The 20,525-nt window shown below is 61.0% G+C and overlaps 2 protein-coding genes across 2 annotated transcripts; one reads left to right on the top strand and one right to left on the bottom strand.

Annotated features, from left to right (window-relative positions):
• Positions 1 to 4,498: 4,498 nt before the first annotated feature.
• On the top strand, positions 4,499 to 8,164 carry Dpp7 (dipeptidyl peptidase 7). The gene is made up of 12 exons (XM_004848789.4): positions 4,499 to 4,760; positions 4,846 to 4,985; positions 5,071 to 5,234; positions 5,700 to 5,835; positions 5,908 to 5,989; positions 6,088 to 6,254; positions 6,393 to 6,453; positions 6,788 to 6,906; positions 6,984 to 7,140; positions 7,239 to 7,303; positions 7,611 to 7,681; positions 7,793 to 8,164. The coding sequence occupies exons 1-12, from the start codon at positions 4,535 to 4,537 to the stop codon at positions 7,941 to 7,943; spliced, it is 1,539 nt and encodes a 512-aa protein (XP_004848846.2). The 5' UTR covers positions 4,499 to 4,534; the 3' UTR covers positions 7,944 to 8,164.
• Man1b1 (mannosidase alpha class 1B member 1) lies at positions 8,136 to 20,517 on the bottom strand. The gene is made up of 13 exons (XM_004848790.4): positions 20,267 to 20,517; positions 19,630 to 19,738; positions 18,853 to 18,983; positions 16,385 to 16,539; positions 14,960 to 15,069; positions 13,807 to 13,992; positions 13,058 to 13,206; positions 12,598 to 12,786; positions 11,278 to 11,468; positions 10,990 to 11,110; positions 10,376 to 10,573; positions 10,167 to 10,298; positions 8,136 to 9,723 (listed from the first exon to the last, which is right to left on the bottom strand). Exons 1-13 carry the CDS (start codon positions 20,375 to 20,377, stop codon positions 9,520 to 9,522), a joined length of 1,986 nt encoding a protein of 661 aa, XP_004848847.2. The 5' UTR covers positions 20,378 to 20,517; the 3' UTR covers positions 8,136 to 9,519.
• Positions 20,518 to 20,525: the final 8 nt, after the last annotated feature.

Here is a 20,525-nt window from a genome sequence, read left to right as displayed (position 1 = left end):
TTGTTGTTTTCTTATGGAATTGTTTGCAGTACTGAAGATTGCACGCTAGACCCGCGCTCGAACACGTAGCTACATACCCCCCCCCCCTTTTCTTTGTACCGGGGAATCCATCTCAGGACCTTGCGCTTGCAAGGCAGGCGCGGTGCCGCTGAGCTAAATCCCCGGCCCTTCCCTTCCCTTTTAAAACTTTATTTTGATAGGGTTTCCCTGAATTGCCCGGGTGACCTTGAACTTTCGATCCTTCTGCCCCAGCCTCCTGGATAGCCGGTGTTAGGACAAGAAAAGAAGCAGGGGTTACTTCAGAACAAACCTGAGAGGGGCCGCTCTGGCCCTAGAGACCGGACCCGCACTCTCCCACAGGTTATACGGTCTTTGTAGGACCATGAGCATAGAAAGGGGGCTGTGGAAGGAAAGAGCCAGTGAGGCTTTTAAGGGGCAGAGTTCAGTACAAAGGCGCTGTGGCCCTCCGCCCTGACAGGGCTTGGGGACGCGAAAGGAGCTGGTGTTGTCAAGGGCAGGGCTGAAGGTGACTGGGAATTAGGGGTGAGCTGTGCTTAATGGCCCCGATCCAACCATGACGATGCATCGGCAGCAGGTGTAAAGCATGGCGGCCTCTGCTAAGACCCGGATGGCGGTGGTCCGATTCCTTCAGCTGGGATCACACCAGGAGCCCACGCACCCAGTCTCCTTGTCCCCTGGAGGGCTGTGAGAAGGCACCGGCCCTGAACCTCCCAGGGCATGGCCTTTGGGCGCTGCCACAGGCCCATTTCCTGTAAACCCTTCTGGGCTTTCAAAATCAGTGATAGGCACCTGTAATCCCAGCTACTTGAGAGGCTGAGGCAGGAGGACAAATGTGAATCCTACCTGGGCAATTTAGGGATTTAATGAGGTCCTGTTTCAAAAAGAAAGGAAGAAAGTAACTCAGCATGGCCCTGGGATCAATCCTCAGTTCTGTACATAAGTACAATTTTTCAAAAACATCCACTATATATATATATTTTTGCAATACCAGGGTTCAAACTCAGGACCCTGCACTTACCAGCAGATGTGGTGCCACTGAGCTACATCCCCAGCCCCAAACATCACAAGTTCCGAGGCCACAGGGCTGAGCAATACATTATTCATTGTCTCCCCCAGGGTTTGCTGTAAATGACAACTCTGAAGCCACCTAACAGGTCAAACTGTTCCCCAGCACAAGTTGATTTCCACTCTCCCTCCCATTCTCTGCTTCAACTCTTCCCAGAAACTAAAATGACATGAGTCAGGAAGCTGACTAATCAGTGACTTTTCTCTAGATTTACAGAGCCTAGGAAGCCTAATCTTCTGAGGTAACATCCACATGTAGGCCAAGGACATGCTAATTGTTTTTTTTTTGTACCGGGGATCGAACTCGGGCCCTTGCACTTGCAAGGCAGGTGGCGGCACCACTGAGCTAAATCCCTGGCCCAGCAACTGCTTTTCTTAAAAAGTGGAATCTTGGGGCCGGGGATTTAGCTCAGTGGTTCTGGCACCTGCCTCGCAAGCACAAGGTCCCGAGTTCCATCCCTGGTACCAAAAAAAAAAGAAAAGAAAAAGTGGAATCTTGTTTAACTTATGGGAAAACGACATGTTTGGTTTGTATGGGGGCTGCCTAGGAAGTCTCTGGACCCTGAGGGTAGGAGCGTGTGTAACTCAGCACACACTGTCACATGTTCCTTTCCTTCCTTGTAGAAGCCCTCAGGAGAAGTGGTGAACGCCTGAATTCCCAGCTTCTGGCCCTCTGAGAAATGAGGACATCAAGCTTGAATCCAGCCTGGGCAATGTAGCAAAACCCTGTCTCAAAAATAAAAAGAGCCTGGGCTGGGCATTTAGCTCAGCGGTTCCAGTGCCTGCCTTGCAAGAACAAGGTCCCAAGTTCAATCCCCAGTACCAAAAAAAATAAATAAATAAAACAAAAGGGCCAGAGATCTGGTTTGCTGGGAGAGCCCTTGCCTAGCATGCACCAGGCCCAGCGTGGAATTCCCAGCACCAGCTCCGCTCATGCAGCCTTTGTGCCCCCAGAGTTCTCTGAGATGTAGTAGACTTGAGGATGACACCCGGCCATTTCCCCATTTGTAAACCAAATCTGATGTCCTTCCCACCAGCTGCGCTGCCTCTCCAGGCTGCGTTGGCCTGCCCTCCTGCGGGACAGCCAGGTGGGGACAGGGCTGGCACTGTCCTGCAGGGAGTGTGGCACCCCTCCGCAGCGGAGCAAGCGGTCACCCCAAAGTCCACCAGTTGCACAACTTCAGCCGCTGCACTGAGCCCACCATGGTGACCCTCAGTAGGTGGGTCCCTCAGTGGGAGTAACTCGAACTGCTTAGAGACCTGCCAGGGCTTAGTGGTGGTCCCCGGTGATGACTTCTATAGTGCCATCAGGCAGACTCGCAGCTGGGTCGGGCCCAGAGCCATGTCCCAGGGATCACAGACATCTTTTTGCAATGCCCAGGCAACTGGCCAGGAAGTCCTGGGCCTGGAAGAAGCACAGCCCGGATGGTGTTTTCACCTGTGAGAAACTAACAGTACAAGAGTGGGAGAGAATACTTGTAAATCAGCCGTCTAAGATTAATTTCCATAATATTCTTAAAAAATCAAAACCAGCAACCACATTCAGAAATGAGGAAAATATTTTCTCCAGAGGTCCTCAGAGCAATGCAAGTCAGACGGAGAGCACTTTACACCTGCAGGGACAGCCCCTTGAAGAGAAGGGCTGGGTGTGGCAGTGCACACTTGTCACCCAGCCCTGGGGACCGAGACAAGAGGACTGAGAGGTGGTGTCCTGCCTAGGCAGTTCAGCCAGAGCCTGTCTCAGAATTCTAAAAAGGGGCTGGGGTGTTGCTCAGTGGGGGAGAACTCGCCTAGCATGTACAAGGCCCTGGGTTAGATCCCCAGTTTTGTAAAAGAAAAAGACCCCAGAAAGGAATGAGCACTGCTGAGGCCACGCCAACACGGTGCAGGTCAGTGGGGCTCAGCACAGGAAGCCAGGTGCAAACCTGTACAGGGTGCTCGGGAAGCCGAACACAGAGCGGATTCCACCCAGCAAACCCACTTCTGCGTCTGCGGAAAGGACTGAAGGCAGCGATGCGCACAGATAGGTGTGCACTTGTTTCACGGTAGCATGGTCCCCAAGCTAAGAAGTGGCAACAGCCCCAATGTCCACCTGCGGACATGCAGACAGACAGACCCGCTGCCCTGGATGACCTTAGGCCCCGTGCTGGGCCTGTTGTGTGGCTCAGCTTTCACCACCCACCCAGAGCAGCTGAGTTCATGGAGACCACGGAGATAGTGGCTGCCGGGTACCGGCAGAGCGAAAGGACGGCTCCCATGCTGTGGGGACCAGCTCCCCATGGGGAGATGAGATAGTTTGGGACACACGTGATGCGGGTGTTGCACACATTGTGAATGTGTGCAGGACCTCAGCGTGGTTAAGTGGAGCCCCCAGCACCTAGGGGAGGGGCTGCCCCGAGTTGTGTCCCGGCCCTGTGGCGTGTGGGCCTCTCCTGCGGATGCCTGGTGGGCGATGGAAGGGCTGTGACAGGGATGTGATGTCATGGGATGGCCTCAAGCTGACCGTGCCCATGGCACCCACCATGCTCACTTGCAGGGTCCAGGGGTCCAGGGGTCCTCCCCCTTAGCCGCAGCCCCAGGTGGGCCGGGCTGGCCGGGACAGCTGTGAGTTAGGTGTCCCCTTCGTCCTCAGTGGCAGGGGGCCCAGTTCTCGTCTGTGTCCCTGAAGCCCAGCGGCACCAAGTCCGGCACAGCCCCACTGTGCTGAGCTGGCTGCAGGCTACCTGGCTGGTCACTGAGGTCTTGGGCTGGCCACTTCCTTCCCTGCCACATAGGGTCCAACTGCAGACAGAAGCTCAGCCCTGGCTCCTCTCGGCCTGGAGCTGTGTGCACAGCAGCCAGGGGAGGGGGCACCAGCCACCTGCCTGCCCACACCCCGGGGACCTACAGGTCTATGTCCCCCGCCCCTGCCATCACCTGGACAAGCCTGATGGCCCCTCCTTGGAGCCACTGGCTGTCTGCAGGGGCCCCCTCCCTCAGTGACCCCAGGCAACCAGGCTGTCCCTTCTTCCCTGGCCCTGGAGCCCTGGTCACAGGGCTGGCAGTGAAGCCAGGACAGGATGGTGCTGAGGGCAGAGTGGCTACTTCCAGGCTGCACAGTGTCAGTAATGTCTGGGATCGCGCAGGCCCCAGGGCACAGGTGGGCTAACTCCTGTGAGGAAGATGAGCTGAGGAGCCAATGGGGAGGGAACGGGGTTGGGACCTCAGGGACCTTGGCTCCTTGAAGAGTCCCTGAACCCTCCACAGGCTTCCTGGGTCTCCATGGTGACCATCTCCATGGGGACACAGCCAGCACCTGCCCATGAACCCTGGAGACTTGGAGAGGACTAGAGGCTGGTTCTGCTTTGGGCTCCAGCGAGATCCAGGCCTAGCCCCGCCCAGGCCATCATGTGAGGTCTCCCTGGGTCACATGACCTGACGCACGTGACCACCCTCTGCAGAGCTAGACATGGGTTCCCAGCATGGGGACATGGAGCGCCCCAGGGCTGGTCCCTCTGTCCTGCTGCTAGGCCTGGTGCTGCTCAGCCTCGGGGCCCCCCAGCCCTGCAGGACACTGGCTGCCCACCACAGCGCGGACCCTGAGTTCCGGGAGTACTATTTTGAGCAGCTCCTAGACCACTTCAACTTTGAGAGCTTTGGCAACAAGACCTTCAGCCAGCGGTTCCTGGTGTCAGGTGGGCCTGCCCCCGGGGCCCCATAGCCCCGGCCCCGTCCCCCATGCTCCTGTGGCTCCAGCCTCACCACCCTGCCTCCCCGCAGACAAGTTCTGGAGGCGGTCCGAGGGCCCCATCTTCTTCTACACGGGGAATGAGGGTGACGTGTGGGGCTTCGCCAACAACTCAGGCTTCCTGGTGGAGCTGGCGCAGCAGCAGGAGGGCCTGCTTGTCTTTGCGGAGCACGTGGGTACCGGCCGGTCCTGGGGGACCAGGGGCCTGGGGACGCGAGTGGCCAGCAGGGGTCAGCTGTCCCTCCTTGTGCCCACAGCGGTACTACGGGAAGTCGCTCCCATTCGGCGCACAGTCCACGCAGCGCGGGTACCTGAAGCTGCTGACGGTGGAGCAGGCGCTGGCCGACTTCGCCGTGCTGCTGCAGGCCCTTCGGCGGGACCTCGGCACCCAGGATGCTCCCGCCATCGCCTTTGGAGGGAGGTGGGTCCTTGGTTTGTTCCCCCGGGGTCAGAGAGGCCCTTTAGCCCTGCGTCTTCCTCCTTGCTCCCCTGGGAGGCTCCAGGGCCACATCTAAACCAGGTGGGCCTGCAGGGTGGCCCCATCCAGCTGGCATCCCCTCTGCCCTCGGACCCCGTGGCCGCCTAACTCCTCCTGGGGCAGTGCAGGCCGCGTGCTGCCTCCCCCGAGAAGCCCTCCAGTTCTTCCAGGGCAAAGCTGTGCGGGCAGCGCCACCCAGGAGACCCCACCCGCCTCAGCCTCCCGCGTCCTTCCACTGCCGGGCCTCTTCCCAGGCTCTGGCCGGAACCCACATGTGGGTCTCTGAGGCTTCAGTTCCTCCTTTTGGCATCTGTGACCTCTGAGGTGGGAAAAGGGAAGCAGGCACTGGGACCCTGAGCCCCGAGGTCAGGGTGGGTTGCCAGCCTGGGGGCCTCTTCCCTTGGCCAGCTATGGGGGGATGCTCAGTGCCTACATGAGGATGAAGTACCCCCACCTGGTGGCAGGGGCGCTGGCTGCCAGCGCGCCCGTCATAGCTGTCTCAGGCCTTGGCGACTCCTACCAGTTCTTCCGGGACGTCACAGCGGTGAGTGAGGATCTGGAGGGTCCCCCAGGCCAGCCCAGGTGGGTGCTGTAGCCACTGCCGTATCCCCCCTAGGACTTCTATGGCCAGAGCCCCAAGTGTGCCCAGGGTGTGCGTGATGCCTTCCAGCAGATCAGGGACCTGTTCCTGCAGGGAGGTGAGACTGGCCCACCCACACCTGCCATCCTGCACCCTCCTGCCTACACCTGCTCTCCCACATCTGCCCACAGCCTGTACCTCTGTCCTTTCCCGCAGCCTATGATAGGATTAGCCGAGAGTTTGGCACCTGCCAGTCACTCTCAGGCCTGGAGGACTTGACGCAGCTCTTTGTATTTGCTCGGAACGCCTTCACTGTGCTGGCCATGATGGACTACCCATACCCAACTGATTTCCTGGTGCCCCTGCCTGCCAACCCCGTCAAGGTGAGGTTGCTTTCCTGGGGAGGCTGCTCCAGGCCTGGCCCTGGGCCATGGGATGCTCTTCCCACTGTATCCTGGGAGCAGCAAGGGTAGAGCTGGCAGGGTCCTCAGCTGAAGGGCGCTGTGGTCCCTCCAACCCAGGCTGGCTGCGACCGGCTGCTGAGTGAGGCCCAGAGGATCGCGGGGCTTCGAAGTCTGGCAGGTGGGTCAGCCCCGTGTGGGGAGAGTGTGGGACATTGGCGATGGTGGGGCTTTGGGGACAGGGACCTGCAGCCCTGGCCAGGGCTCTGTGGGCCGGGGCCCCACCCAGCGGCCTGGGGCTCGGGCTGGCCCAGCGCAGATCAAATGTAGTGGCTGCACCGTCTAGCGGGAAGATGTCGGGTCCCACTGGGCTGCCCGGGCAGCCAGGCTAGAGCTGCTGGCAGAGCCCAGGGGCTTTCCTCACAGGCACGTAGGAGGGACCCGAGTTCACCCCTGCAAGTTCTTGCAAGGTGGGGGCAGCTTAGTGGCCACTGTCCCGCACCTCTCGTCCCCAGGGCTAGTCTACAACGCCTCTGGCACAGAGCGCTGTTATGACATCTACCAGCTGTACCGCAGCTGTGCTGACCCCACGGGCTGTGGCACTGGCTCCGATGCACAGGCCTGGGACTACCAGGTGGGCTTGGTGACCTGGGCGGCTGGGGTGGGGTGAGGGAGTGGCCCATCACCTGACCTCTCCCATGGCACCCGCAGGCCTGCACAGAAATCAACCTGACGTTCGACAGCAACAACGTGACCGACATGTTCCCCGCCCTCCCTTTCACCGAGGAGCTCCGCCAGCAGTACTGCCTGGACACGTGGGGCGTGTGGCCCCGGCCTGACTGGCTGCAGACCAGCTTTGGGGGCAGCGGTAAGGCTGCAGCATCCTCTCTCCCCATGCAAGCTCTGCCCCACACTCAGCTCTGGGTGCACACTGGCCCCTCACTACCCTTGCTGTGTCCTTTTTAGACATCAAGGGTGCCAGCAATATCATCTTCTCCAACGGGGACCTGGACCCCTGGGCTGGTGGCGGGGTGAGTCTTGGCGGGCAGTGGCCAGGGACCTGGGTGGTCCTGATCAGTTCCCCACCAATGCCAGAACCTCACAAGAACCCTCTTTGCCTTTGCCCACCTGTGGGTTGGCCCTCATCTGTTTTGCTCCAAGCCTCCTGATTTCCTCCCAATTTTTCCTGCCATTTGGCTCTATGACCTTCTTTCCTTTCCACTGGGACTTTTGAGGCTCCACGGTTGCCCCGTTACTGCTTTAGCTGCACCCTGCAGTGGGCCTGGCAGAGCCCAGAGCACTGGCCCCGCCTGATGGAGCTTTCTCTTGCTGCCACAGATACAGAGGAACCTCAGTGCGTCGGTGGTTGCGGTCGTCATTCGGGGCGGAGCACATCACCTGGACCTCAGGTGCAGGGGAGCAGCCCCTCTCCCCTTCTCCTGAGCTAGGCTGCAGGCTGGGCCGGGCAGGAGGGCTCAGGTCTCCCCCACAGGACTCAGGGGACCCCTGCTGCTCTACAGAGCATCTCACCCAGAGGACCCTGCATCTGTCGTGGAGGTGCGTGAGCTGGAGGCCAGCCTCATCCGGGAGTGGGTAAAGGCAGCCTGGCGTGAGCAGTGGCCCACGCCACATGAGGGGCCTGGCGCTGAGGGGCAGCTGGCCCCCCACTGAGGCCAGCAGGACTTCGGGGAGCACTTCAGGGTTCCCGTGGACCACAGTGGCCAGCCCAGCGCAGGGCCTCTGGAGCACAAGGGCAGACTGCTGGATGAACGCCCCGGGCCAGGCTAGGTGCACCCTTCCTGTCCTGTCCCGTCCCGTCCCGTCCCAGGCCCACAGTGGGGAGCACATGCTGCACACAGCTGCTGAGACCAATAAACATTTAATGAAGCACAGATTCCTCGGCGCTGAGGTCGATATTTAGGGTGACGACAGAATCTGCCCTTCCCCAGGACAGGGCTCCCCACAGGGCAGAGCGGACACCAAAGCCACATCACTGCACAGCAGATGAGCTCTCCAGTTGGTCCCCATGTCCCCGGCCCCAGCCAGCTCTGCCCTCTACAGCACAGCTGCAAGGGAGGCTGGGCATGGGAGGAACTCACTCCTCAGCTGCCCGCCCTCGAGCCCATGCCTGGCCCAGGGGGCAGCAGCACAGCCACCCATGTGGGCAGGGCCGGGCATCCTGGGCAGGCGTGGCCTGAGGAACATGGGTGGTCTTTTCCTGCAGACACCGGTGGGGGCAGGAGTCTCAGGAAGCCCCTGGGTTCCTGCTGTCCCAGGAGGCAGCGGGCTGCCACCTGGATACCGAGCTGCAGGTGGCCAGAAGACAGGTCCTGACCACCTTGGGAGCTGGCTCTTGAGGGCTGTGTGGCATACAGGCCTCGAGGGCCTGTCCAGGGGCCTCCCCTGCGCTGCCTGAGCTCTGCCTCTCCAGGGAAAGGGACCTCCTCAACCATGGGCTGTTCGGGCCACACAAGAGTGGAATCATGCTGCCCCAAGGGGTCCCCTGGACTGGGACCCAGGTCAGTCCCAGGATGAGGACTCTGCCCGACAGGCAGGACCAAGAGGACCACACAAAGGCACAAAGACCCCACCCCAGGCAGGGCGTGGCACGGGCCCCACCTGTCCTGGCCACAGGGTGCTACCCAAGGCAAGGGCCCTCCCCACTGTGGGCAGCGGCCCCATATGAGACACGGGACAAGGGACAAGGGACCTCCACAGGCCTCTTCCCACCTGCAGGGACCCCTCCTTTCGGGCACTGTCATGGGCGGAGCGAGCTATCCTTATCCCAGCCAGGAAGTCCCATTCCATCCGGCAGCCTAGCCCTGCAGAGCCGCCAGGAGGATCCCTGAGTCCGACATGTAGACGCCACAGCAAGCCACGGCGGCTGACCCTCGGTCAGAACCCCCCGAGCTCTGCTGGCCGTGCCCCGGCTGCCCCGCAGACTGCCTCTCAGCTCCTCAGAACTCGAGAGGCTGCAGCCGCCCAGGTGACCAGTGGCCCTAGGACCACCATGTGGTTCCCTGCAATAAGCAACGGATGTTCAGGGCTTGGGAGTCACGGTTTGAGTGATGTGGAAGGAGGAGGCAGGGGTTCCCGTGGGCTGGTCGCCCTGCACCCATGGCTGCTGACCAGGGCAGACACAATGGCTGGGGCCAGGGTAGGCACAGGGAGGCTCAGCAGCTGCCCACCGACACCATAGGGGCCCTGGGAGAACACCCGAGGGCCCGGGCCCAGGCCAGGAGCTGCCCTAGGCAGCGCCCCAGATGGGCAGGGGATGAGCCTCAGTGTTGAACACGTAGCGGTCCAGGCTGAGCAGGTCTGGGTCATCGGAAAACAGCAGGTAGAGGTACTTAAGCGTCTCGCCCAGGAAGAAGCTCTCCATCTTGTCTCTGGGGTCTGGCTTGTGGGTGTTCTGGACATTGCTGATGGAAGAGTAGCCCCCCGAGCGGACCTGCGCGAGTGCCCAGGGCCCCACACTCAGGAGTGGCCCTCAGGGAGCCACCCCCGCTCCTGCCCCACCAGGGTGTGCGGGAGTCCCAGGGCAGGCGGAGTGCCAGGGACGAGGGGACTCCAAGGCCCAGTGCCTCACGACGGCTGGGAGAGGGCAGGCACTGCTGAAGGAAGGCCCAGGCCCAGGCCCAGGCCCGCGTGGCTGCACAGTGGAGACCAAGAGATGGGCCAGACATAGCCTTCGGAATGGGTCATGTGCCTGGTGAACAGTGGGCAGCAGGTGTGGCCAGAGTGCGGCCCTCCCAGGAAGGCCTGGGCAGCAACCAGGCACGGCGGGCCTGCTGCCACCACTCCCAGAGGCCCAGGGTACACCCACCCCGCCAGAGCCCTGTGGCACCCGGCTGGGCTGCAGCCATCGCCTGTGATGCGGGACCCCACGCTCACCCGCGTGTACTTGTTGAAGCTCTGCAGGATCTCCCAGCCCCAGTCCTGGTACTTGTGGTCCCCCGTCAGGCGGTACAGGTAGAACAGGCTCTCTACAGTCTCGGGGCGCAGCAGGTTGTGCCTGTCAGCTGGCTGGAGGAAGAGGGCACGGTCGGGGTACAGCCACCCTCTCGGGTGCCAGCCTCCCGAGTCCAGCCCCCTGGGCTCACCTTGACTATCACATCCTTCAGGTCGGCCTGGAAGAAGGTGTTGAAGTGCGCGATCTCGGGGCTCAGCCCCGTCTCCATCTGGTGGTTCATCTGGTAGCAGGTCTCCATGAGCGCCAGGGCCAGCTCCATGTGCTCCGCTGGCAGGCCGTGGTGGACGCCCAGGGCCAGCGTCCCTGGCAGGAAGCACACCAGATGGTCCTGGAATCAGAGGGTCTCCTCACAGCTGGACCCGGGTCCCCCACACTCGCCTGCCTGCCACAAAGCCAGCTCAGCCCACACTCCTGGGGGACAGCACCCCAGCGGGGGGCCGGGGCAGCAGGTGGATGAGGGTCCAGGCCCAGCACCTCCTCCCCTGGGGCTCCCGGGGCCCTGCCACCGCTGCTGCCTGCTGGGCACCTGAAGGGGCCCGGCAGGGAGAAGAGACGGCCTGGGGGTCCTGTGCCCCCCCGGCTTGTCGGCAAGCCTCGGCCAGACGCAGGGTGTGCAGCACATGTCCAGCCCAGCGGTGCTCACATACCTCGGCCCGCGTTCCCCGCTCCTCCTACCACAGGCTCAGGAGCCTTGGAAGCTGGCGAGAGAGGCCCTGCCAGCCCAGCCCGGCCCACACGACTCACCATCTTGGCACTGAAACGGCCGTGGGCAAGCTCCCCAACGAAGACGAGCTTCCCGGGCTCGGAGCGCCGCAGCAAGTGTGCTTTCACCCCCTCGACGGCTGCGAGGTAGTCCTGCAACAGCCTGTGGATGCCGGCGGGTCAGCTCACGCGGGCTGCCAGTGCACGGCCTCCCCGGGGCTGTCCTCACAAGGACGCGTGCCACGAGGCCCCGGCGGGGACCCCCAGCCTGCAGCAGGGCGGGGACGGGGAGCAGGGAACCTGGCCTGCGCGCAGCGGAAATGGCCTCACTGTGTCTCCGTCTTCCCGCCCTGGATCCACTGCTTCAGCAGGTACTCGTAGTAGCTGTCGGCCCTGGCGCCCAGGGTGAACACGCCCAGGTGGGTGAAGAGGCCGCTGTGCGTGTTGATGAACATGGGCACCAGCCCGTCCTTCTTCCCGGACAGGGAGTGGATGTGCCTCGTCACGTTCTCCACGGCCTCCTGTGGCAGGTGAGGGTCACCGTGGGGAACCTTCGCAAACATCTGCACAAAGCTCCCTGACAGTCTACGAGACCAGCGGCACCCCTGTCTCAGAGCCGTACAAGGACACCGAGAGAAAGGACACCATGCCACACACGCTCGTGCACCAGGCCCTGGCTTCCATCCCCAGCCACCCAGAGGGGACGAACTCAAATGACGTTCCCCCAGAGGGGACGTACACATGGAGAGGTGCTCAACGTCACTACAGCAGGGAAAGGGGTCAAAACCACTGAGACGTCACCTCACACCATGAGGTCGGCTACCGTGAAAAAACAGAAAATAACAAGAGTTGTCCAGGGTACAGAGAGAAGGGTGCCTTATGTACGGTGGATGGGAATGCCAAATGGCACAACCACACAGGAAGATATGCTGGAGACCCAAAAAGTCACAGAGAGGACTAACACCCGAGCCAGCCAGTCCAGTCGAGGTCCACAGCCCATGGAACTGAAAGCTGCCTCAAGCAGCTATCATACACCTGACGCCTAGTAGCAGTCTTATTCACCGGAGCTGAAACTGACAGCAGCCCATGAGGGGTGAACAGATGAGCATGAGGTCCTCCCCATGCCAGGGACAGAGGCTGGCACCGCAACGCCACAGCAACGTGGACAAAGGTGCCAGGCACTAAAGGACCAACACTGCATGATTCCACTCTAAAGAGCCCAGTCCATAATGGGGCGGGGATTTAGCTCAGCGGTTCCGCCGCCTGCCTTGAAAGTGCAAGGACCCGAGTTCGATCCCCGGTACCAAAAAACAAAAACAACAAAAAACAGCCCAGCACATAACTCACAGACAGACGGGGACTGCGGGCCTGGGAGTGTTTTTTGTTTAACAGAGACACTCAGTTTCACACGATGAAGAAAGCTGTGCAGGTGGCTGGTGGCCGTGGCCACACAACATTATAGTGTACTTAATGCCGATGAACCACACCATGAAAAATGGCTGGGACGGTCAGTTTTGCATTCATTTTCTTACAGGGAAACAACAACAGAGGACCCGGAGAGATGAACAAGCGCGCATTGCGCTGTTCTGGCTACGTGGACGGGTTAGCTGCCTGGGGAAGTGTGTCCTGCTGGAAATGCATCCCTCTTACCCGGAATTTCTTAATCCCCGTGAGACGAGAAAGCTCCCGGAACTCCAGCTGGATGCTCGTCACCTCGGCCACCGTGCTATCCGAAGTCCAGCGGGGTGGGTGGGCGACTCCAGTGCCGATGTTCACGTCTGAGTACGGGATCTTGGAAGGCGTGGCAAAGGCAGGCATCAGCCGATTTCCAAAGTCTTCCTGGAATAAAAGCACAGCAGAGAATCAACCTCCCGGGTCCCACGGGCCTCTTCTGCGCTTCTGCCTAAGGGGGGAGGCATGGTGGCCTCCCAGCCCCACAGGCAGCAAACCAACCGCGGTGAGCAGTGCTGGGCACCTCTTCCTGAGGGCACCACGGAGGGGAGACGTGGGCTCAGGCCGGGAAACTGAAGAGTCGGATGCATTTAGGGAAAGAGCCGGAAAGAGGAGCTGAAGAGGCCTGCTCTAAGGGATGCGGTGGGGAGACACTCACGGCTTTCCTCAGGAAGAGGCTGTCCCCGGACAGGTGGTAGGCACTCAGCAGGCCCCCCAGGACGCGAATGGTGCTCTCAAACAGGTTGACGTCCACGTCTTTCTCAAAGTTCAGCTCTGTCGACACCCACTTCCTAGCTTCTTCAAATTCTGGGACGAGAGCGGGGTTCAGGGGTGGACGCTCCACCCATCTCCCTCCCCACGAGCCTGCTGGACAGAAGTGGCCCTGCAGGATGTCAGGGCCCTGCCCACCCGGGGCGACCCAGAGGCCATCCCTGTGCTGCCAGAGCAAAGCAGCACCGCAGCCCGGGAGGGGAGCACAGGTGACCCCATAAGCACTGCAATGCAATAGCTGAGCGAGGTCCCGGTGGCGCTCAAGCAATGAAGGCTCCAAGCAAGTGTGTCACTACCAATTCCGGAACAACTGACACCCTCCCCAGTCAGCTGGACCGGGACCTCAGGAAGACGCCACAGAGCCGGGGCCAGCATGGCCCACGACAGATCTCCTGGCCCCACCCCCTGGCCGCTGCCCCCAAAGACAGGGCTGGAGACGTGTCCTGGACGGGCCCGCCACATCCACCCTCAGCTGCCCAGGAGGCCAGGGGACGTCTGTCCACAGTGGGCCCTGGACAGCAGACACAAAATCAGCTCCTGACCACACCAAGCACATCCACTTCCGGGCCCAGAAGGCACAACTCGGGGCTAGGAGACAGCAGCCCCCATGCTGCTCAGGACCCAGCTCGCTAGTACCTTTCTTCAGACCCAGAATCCACATGGTATCCAGGGCATCGATCAGGGTGAGGCCCAGGCCAAACCATTCGTTGAAGGACCTGGACAGCGGCTTCAGCTCGTCGTGGCCCCAAGAGAATCTGCGGTACCCCTTCCATGCGTGGAGGAAGGCTTCGATCACCCCCTTCTGGCGCGCATTCAGGGGGCCTGGACGGGAAAGCACAGGCAGTGGGGATGGGCACTTCCAGGGCACAGGTGACCCTCCTGGTGGGGCGCTTCTGAGGTCCCAGGTGAGCCAGGTAGAAAGGACACAGTGGGCTGGCACGTGGTGCAGAAGGGCAGGAGGACTTCAGCAGACAAGTGATGCCAGAGACCAGGCGCTGCAGTGGGGCCTCAGGGACAGCTGCAGCACGCCCAAGGGTGAGGGCTCCCCAACAGGGCATGGTCAAGGCATGGGGCATCGGGGCAAGGGGGATGGGCACCACCCCACAATGCAGAACTAAGCAGCAAACATGCACACCGGGCTCACGGAACTCATGAACATGGAGCTGGGAGCTACTGGAGGCACAGGGGCAACAAGCAGGTCCTTGGCCGCATGCCACGTCCTGCCAGCTGGTGCTGACACCGGCTCCCTGGGAAGCTTGGTCCTCATCCAGTTGGCAAAGCGTGTGCGAGTGCCATGCCACAGGCCCTCCCACAGTGAGGACCCTGTCCATGGCCACAGGTTGGCTCGGCCACTCCTAAGGCCATAGCGACCTGGACATGTCCCTGCTATGCTGCCCACGAGCCTGTGGAGGAGTCGGCAGCACCCGCACAGCAGGCACCACTCAAGGGAATTCTCTGGCTGCAGAGCAGGGACATGGAGGCACTTTCCCCTCCAAGGCTGTCGTGAGAGCAGGCTAGGCATGCACAGAGCTGCCTCACAAGGACCCATTGGGCACAGGGATAAGTGGACACACGGAGGGACAGCCGTGTGACCAGGGATCCCACAGCACAAACTGGCCCAAGGATGGAGCGCTGAAATCAACCTTCCTGAACCCAGCACAGGCAGCAGCAGCAAACCTCCTGCCACTGGGTGCCCAGACCAGGGCCAGGGCTGCCACTGAGAGGCCAACGGGCAAGTAGCACAGGCTGGGCTCGTGCCCAGGGAGGCCAGGCAGCAGAGCGGCCTCACCAGGGTCCTTCTGCATCCTGACAGCTGGCACGGAGGGCATGGTGGGGCCGGCTGCTCTTCTTGAAGGGTGCTCAGTGCCCTGCTCAGGCTCGATCACTGCTCCCCGCCAGCTGCAGGACAGGAGGAGCTTGTCAGGAATCCCACCTCCATGGACCCCCAACCCTGTGGGCACAGGGTCCCAATCCAAAGGTGCCACAGCCACAGATGGCTGGGGAAACGCAAAGTCAGTCAGTCTCGAGGCCCTCCAGCAAAGGCGTCTGCTCCAGACACAGAGGGGCCTGAGGTCACAGACCAGGGCACAAGGACCACCAGGACCGGACCATGAGGCTCAGGAAAAGTGACACCACAGAGGAAAGCAACAGCCTGAGATGAGGGCTTCTAATCTGTGACCACTTTGGATACTGTCCGAAGCCAGCGTGGAAGCCCCTCATGGTCCCTGCCTCAGGTCTGTTCCCTACCAGCAGACAGCAGGGCCAGAGGCCTTGCTGCTGAACCCCCAGGGGAGGCTGGGCCACGGGGGCTCTTGAAAAGCCGGCTCAGTCCCAGCTCAGCCAGATGCATCCTGACCCCACGGGGCTCACGTCTTGGGCAGGGGGTGTGGCGCTCCAGGGGCCAAGTGCCCTTGCCTCTGGAAGTTGCCCCTTCCATCCCGAGAGGAGGAGGCTGCCCAGGGATGTGGCCATGCCCTCACTCACACGCTCCCAGACCGAGGCCCCCAGGGCAGTCCCCGCCCGACCCAGCCCACTGGGGACACTGCTCAGGAACAGAGCCCCCTGGTGGAACCCAGCCCTATGCCTCAGCCGTGACTTCTCAAGAAACATCAAGCAGGAAATGTGACTGGAGCCTCTGGCGGCATCTGTGGAACACTGTGTCCTGGACACCTGACCGGCTGGCAGGGGTCAGTGCCCAGCCCCTCCAGCTCCGCTCACTGTCCGGCAGAAGGGGCACAGGAGGGCGAGGCTGCCAAGCAGGCGTTCACCCCACAGCCACCTGCCACAGGGGAAAGGCCTGAGCCTCTCTCCCATCCTCGGCCCTGTCCCCTGGGCCACCACATCAGAGGCCCATTCTCAGAGAGCTGTGCCCATCGGGAACAGGAGTCACAGACTGGAATGGCTCTGACCTGCAGCCTCAGAAATGTGACTGCCTGCCAGCGTGGTGAAACCCGCCTGTGATCCTAGCACTGGGGAGGCTGAGGCCGGAGGAGCGCCAGGAGTTCAAGGCCACCCTGAGCTGCATAGTGAGACCCTGTCTCAAAAAGCAAAGGAAATGTGACTGTGTAATCAAATCTTAAAGAAGACGATTTTACAAAACATGCTCTGTCTCCAGTGGGAAGTAGGGCAGGGACAAGATGCCAGGTCTGTGGAGGCCCCGAGGCCAGCCCACCACCGAGCAGTCAGAGCGGTCCTTGCACCTCACCCTCAGTACCTGATGACTGTGTGATGTGGCGGCTCTTCCTGGCGAGCGTCCCCCGGGGCGGCCACCTGCTCCTTAGCCTCACCCTGCATACCATCCTTGGAGTCTGCGTTGGGGGCTCTGATCTGCAGATGGGGGGGTCCCCTCCGGATATGCTTTCGAGGTTTCTGGACAAAAATCAGAGCCACAGATGACAACACCTCACCTGCCTACAGCCGGTGGTTCTTATCAGACCCAGGACTCTCTCCTCCACCCCACTCCGGGACAGGGTCGAGGACCTGCGTGTTACCCCTGATCTTGGGGAACAGCTTCCACTTTAACCAGGGTCGCTGGGGTGGGAGGCCAGCTCCTTAGGAGCGTGGACCGTGCCAGCTGGCTGGGATGGGCCTGGACAAAGGGCAGGATGGGAGAGTTCAATACTGCCACAGAGCCTGGAGCGGAGGAAGAACAGTGGGGACGAAGACCCCACGGATGGGAGGACCCACAGCCTTGGCCCGGAAGCCAGCAGGGAGCCACACGGCTCTCCATCCCGGACAGCAAGGATGTCCTCACAGAGCAAGGTCCCCTGCCTCTACACTGAGACAGGGCTGCCACCAGGCTGAGGGGAGTCTTGCCCTTTTCTCAGGGCACCCATGCAGCCGGCCCATAGCCCCAGCCTTGGCTTACCTCTAAGTGGGGAGGGAATCCTCAGGAGACAAACGATGTACATTATGGTAACTCATGGCCCAGAAACCCAGCTATCAGACATGCCTGATAGAACACTACAATATGCAACGAGAATCCAGACACACACCCACACAGATGCTAAACCCTCATGTGGGCACACACACATGGATCCAAACAGAAGTAGAATCAATGTGCTACGTGCTTCAGAGTGGCCCTGGACCCGTCAGGTTCTCCGGGAAAACAAACCCTCATCTGAGACAGGCTCTCCCATCCACAGTGGTGCACAGCGCCCCAGCTGACCCTGAGCACCATGTGCTGTGGGCTGGCACTGTCCTAGCCTTTCCAACCCCAGCCTCTGCCACCCTGGGGCCAACCAGACGTTGCTCAGCTACACAGATGTCACTTCTCACAGCAGGACGTGGGCTTGCTGGGCAGCCCCGTAGCTTCCTCCTGCTGCTCTGCACTTCCTGTCACCTAGGTAGAACATCCAGCAATCTGAAGACAACAGCATCGCTCAGGCAGAAAGAACACAACACTCCGCCTAAAGTGATGGTGGCCTCAAGGTCACCGATCAGCTCTCCATGCTTGGAACCCTGGCCAGTGAGCTGAGGCTGGGCCACTCTGACTGGGAGCCGTTCTGGGAGGCAGCCTCCTCCAGCTGCACAGAGCAGGATGTGAAACCTCCACCGGGCACCTAGGGCTCAGCCGCCAGGGGGAGCCCTGAGGCCACATCGGGGCATACTGGGCCCATGTGGACAGTAGTGACTGACACCCAAAGGCCTAGGGGTACACAGCAGCCCCTTGCTCGGCACCAGCCCCCTCTCCAGGCCCTGGGTGAGGCCCTGCTCCGTCCCCAGCCCGCTCTCACAGACATGCACACTGCTGGCTCTCTCGCTGCCTCTGTCCCATCTCTGGACTACACGTTCCCTGCCTGGCAGGGACACAGAATGTCCCAGCCCACAACCCGTCTCCACTCTTGCTAGACAACACGCACCATCTACTGGGGACCCTGGCACCGCCTGCTCACAGATGGCCCCCACTGCCCCCTAGGCACTGCCAGCAGAGCAGAGCCCAGCAGCATCTCCGTGTCTCTAGACCCTTCCCGTAGCCCTTCTCCTGCCCAGGGACCCTCTGTCCATCTCCCCTCACCCCGCCCTGTGGAGCATCCTTCTACTGCCTGGGTCCCCACGGTGTACACAGCCTCCTGAGGCCCCAGCACTGCATCTCCACCCCGCCACCTGGCTTCAAGCCGACACATGCGTCTGCCTGCCAGGTTCCTGGCACCTCAGGAGGCACCTCCGTGCCGCTCACAGCTCCTCGGACACCTGCTCCCTGGCTCAGCCCTAGGGAAATTCCACTTCCGGAAACATATTTCCTGCTCCTCCTTGCTTGAGTAGTGTCAGGGGCTTAGTCCTGCTCTGCCCATCCTGACCACAAACGGGCTTCTCAGCCTGCAGGTGGTACCCTCAGGGGCTGCCCCAGCGGAAGCACCCACTCCCTTCCTGCCTCCTGCCTCCGGCCCTTTCCATTCACCACCCGCAGCTTATGCTGCCTACCCAATTCCGTGTGTTGCCGGCCTCTCACTGACTTTCCTCCCACCCGTGGTCCCAAGACAGGTCAGGTCTTCATCACTATACAGCAAGCACCTAACACAGGAGCCAGTCACAGTGGGTGTCCAGATAACAGGTGACTATACCTCTCTGCTCCCCAGTGCTCAGGCAGCAAGCCCAGGACAAGGAGTGTGAGGGGAAGCAGTACCAACCAGAATCCCTGGACCAGAGCCTGGCGAGACTCAGAGTGCTAATTGCAGGTACCTGAGGCAACATGGTGGCCACATCCCCTGGGCTGATGTCTGCCTTCTGTGGAGCTGGTAAGACTGGTGGGTTTGCTGGTTTCTGTCCAGTCATTTCCACCCTCAGCCTCTGCCCTTCTGTGGGGCTGGCACCTAGAGTGGCAGAGAGAACCCTTTGTTTCAACAGTGCCACCAGCCCTGGGGAGGCTTAGGCTGTTCTCTGCGAGAAGGTTACACAGGTGGCCTCTGAGAAGTCACTGGATTTGAGAATGGCCAGAAGGAATCAAATATTTTCCAAAGCCCTTGCAGTGTGTCCACACATACACTTCCCCTCAAGTCTGCTCCAGAGAGCACAACATGGTGCCAAACAGGCAATCTGTCTGCATAACCTGCAGAGCTCCGTGGCTCTCCCCCAGTGGCAACCATCTTAGAGAAACTTGGGAGAGGCTGTCACCCCCAGAAATCTGCTGGGCTTTCCCAACGCAGGGCATTGGGTGCTAAGGCAGTACTGGAATGGTGAGGACTCAGTGTTCAAGCTCACGACTGACATTCTCTGAAGGAGAGAGGTCAGGGATAGCGGTGCTGACACTAGATTCCCAGAGAGCAGTTTTCTGCTGCCAGCTACAGCTCTGTGCCACAGCCAGGTGGCTGCACACAGCTCCCTCCTCCTACTCCCCTGCGTTTTTGTTTCCTGCCACCTTGTGGCCATATATGCTTCCCGGAGATGTTAACAGTGGACTTTGTGACTGCTCCTGCTCTTAGCCCAGGTATTCTCGGGTGCCACTGGTGTTTCTGGTACCTTTCCACTGGCCCGCCATGTGGCTGTAGGACAGGAAAGCACTGAGCACCAACAATGCCAACAGGAAAAGAATCACGTTTCGCTGTAATCGGGACAGCTGCTTCCATTTCTAGGGAAAGGTCAGACAGTGACATTTCTTACTCAAAACGTGACAACTGAACCTCATTCTCTGTCACAGATTCAGGGAGGGCGGCGAGTTCTTCAGAAAGACCCAGGGGTCGGTTGTACCCGTTCTTCGTGCAGAGAAATTCAGTGTCAGCAGGGTTTGAACTGCTGGACAGCACTGCAGGCGGCAGGACGCACGGCTCCCACGCAGCGACAGGAGCACGCAGAGTCCTTTCTGCCTGGCTCCCTGGGCACTGCAGAATGACTCCTGCGATCCCTGTGATCTTGCCCCTGGCCGACCCTCCCGACCCCGCATCTGTCCTAATTTGCATCCGCGCCCTTCAGCCTGGACTACCGCGAACACCCCGGCAGGTAACTAAATGGAGCGCATTACTCGTTATACTGAAGGACCCCGGGTCCGCGCGCAGGGCTCGGCGCGGCATCAGGGACTTCCGAGGACCGTCGGACCCGGAGACCCGCGGCCCGCCAGCGCCCACTCCCCGAGAACGCCGAAGCATCGCCCCTCCCTCACCCTCCAGCACGAGCGCCGCCGCCGGCTCTTGCTGTTATCGTAGCTCTCGCCCAAGCTCAGCGTCACCGAGATGAAGTCCCGGTGAGGCGCCGGCGGCGGCGGGGGGTACATGGCGACGTGGCCGGCCTTCGAGACCCCGCTCGCTTGCAGCTTCAGGAAGCCACAGTCCGACGCGGACCGGGGGCGGCCATCGCTGTACTGTCCACACCCCGCCCATGGCCCTACACCCGAATGCTCATGCGCCCCTCCTTCCACTAGT

The sequence above is a fragment of the Heterocephalus glaber genome, unplaced genomic scaffold (assembly GCF_053883595.1).
Source record: "Heterocephalus glaber isolate CG9 unplaced genomic scaffold, H.glaber_assembly_v1.0 deba00001479, whole genome shotgun sequence".
In the NCBI taxonomy this organism is placed as follows: domain Eukaryota; kingdom Metazoa; phylum Chordata; class Mammalia; order Rodentia; family Bathyergidae; genus Heterocephalus; species Heterocephalus glaber.
This window is presented reverse-complemented; position numbering and strand designations above follow the sequence as displayed.

Bases quoted from the DNA above. Each gene is read 5' to 3' on its own strand.
- Dpp7 (XM_004848789.4), top strand. From the start codon at position 4,535: ATGGGTTCCCAGCATGGGGACATGGAGCGCCCCAGGGCTGGTCCCTCT. The intron at 4,986-5,070 runs GTGGGTACCGGC...TTGTGCCCACAG, and splicing joins TGCTTGTCTTTGCGGAGCAC to CGGTACTACGGGAAGTCGCT. The intron at 7,304-7,610 runs GTGAGTCTTGGC...TTGCTGCCACAG, and splicing joins ACCCCTGGGCTGGTGGCGGG to ATACAGAGGAACCTCAGTGC.
- Man1b1 (XM_004848790.4), bottom strand. From the start codon at position 20,377: ATGTACCCCCCGCCGCCGCCGGCGCCTCACCGGGACTTCATCTCGGTG. The intron at 18,984-19,629 runs GTACCAGAAACA...CTGCCACTCTAG, and splicing joins CATGGCGGGCCAGTGGAAAG to GTGCCAGCCCCACAGAAGGG. The intron at 11,111-11,277 runs GTGAGGCCATTT...CGGCATCCACAG, and splicing joins GGCGGGAAGACGGAGACACA to GCTGTTGCAGGACTACCTCG.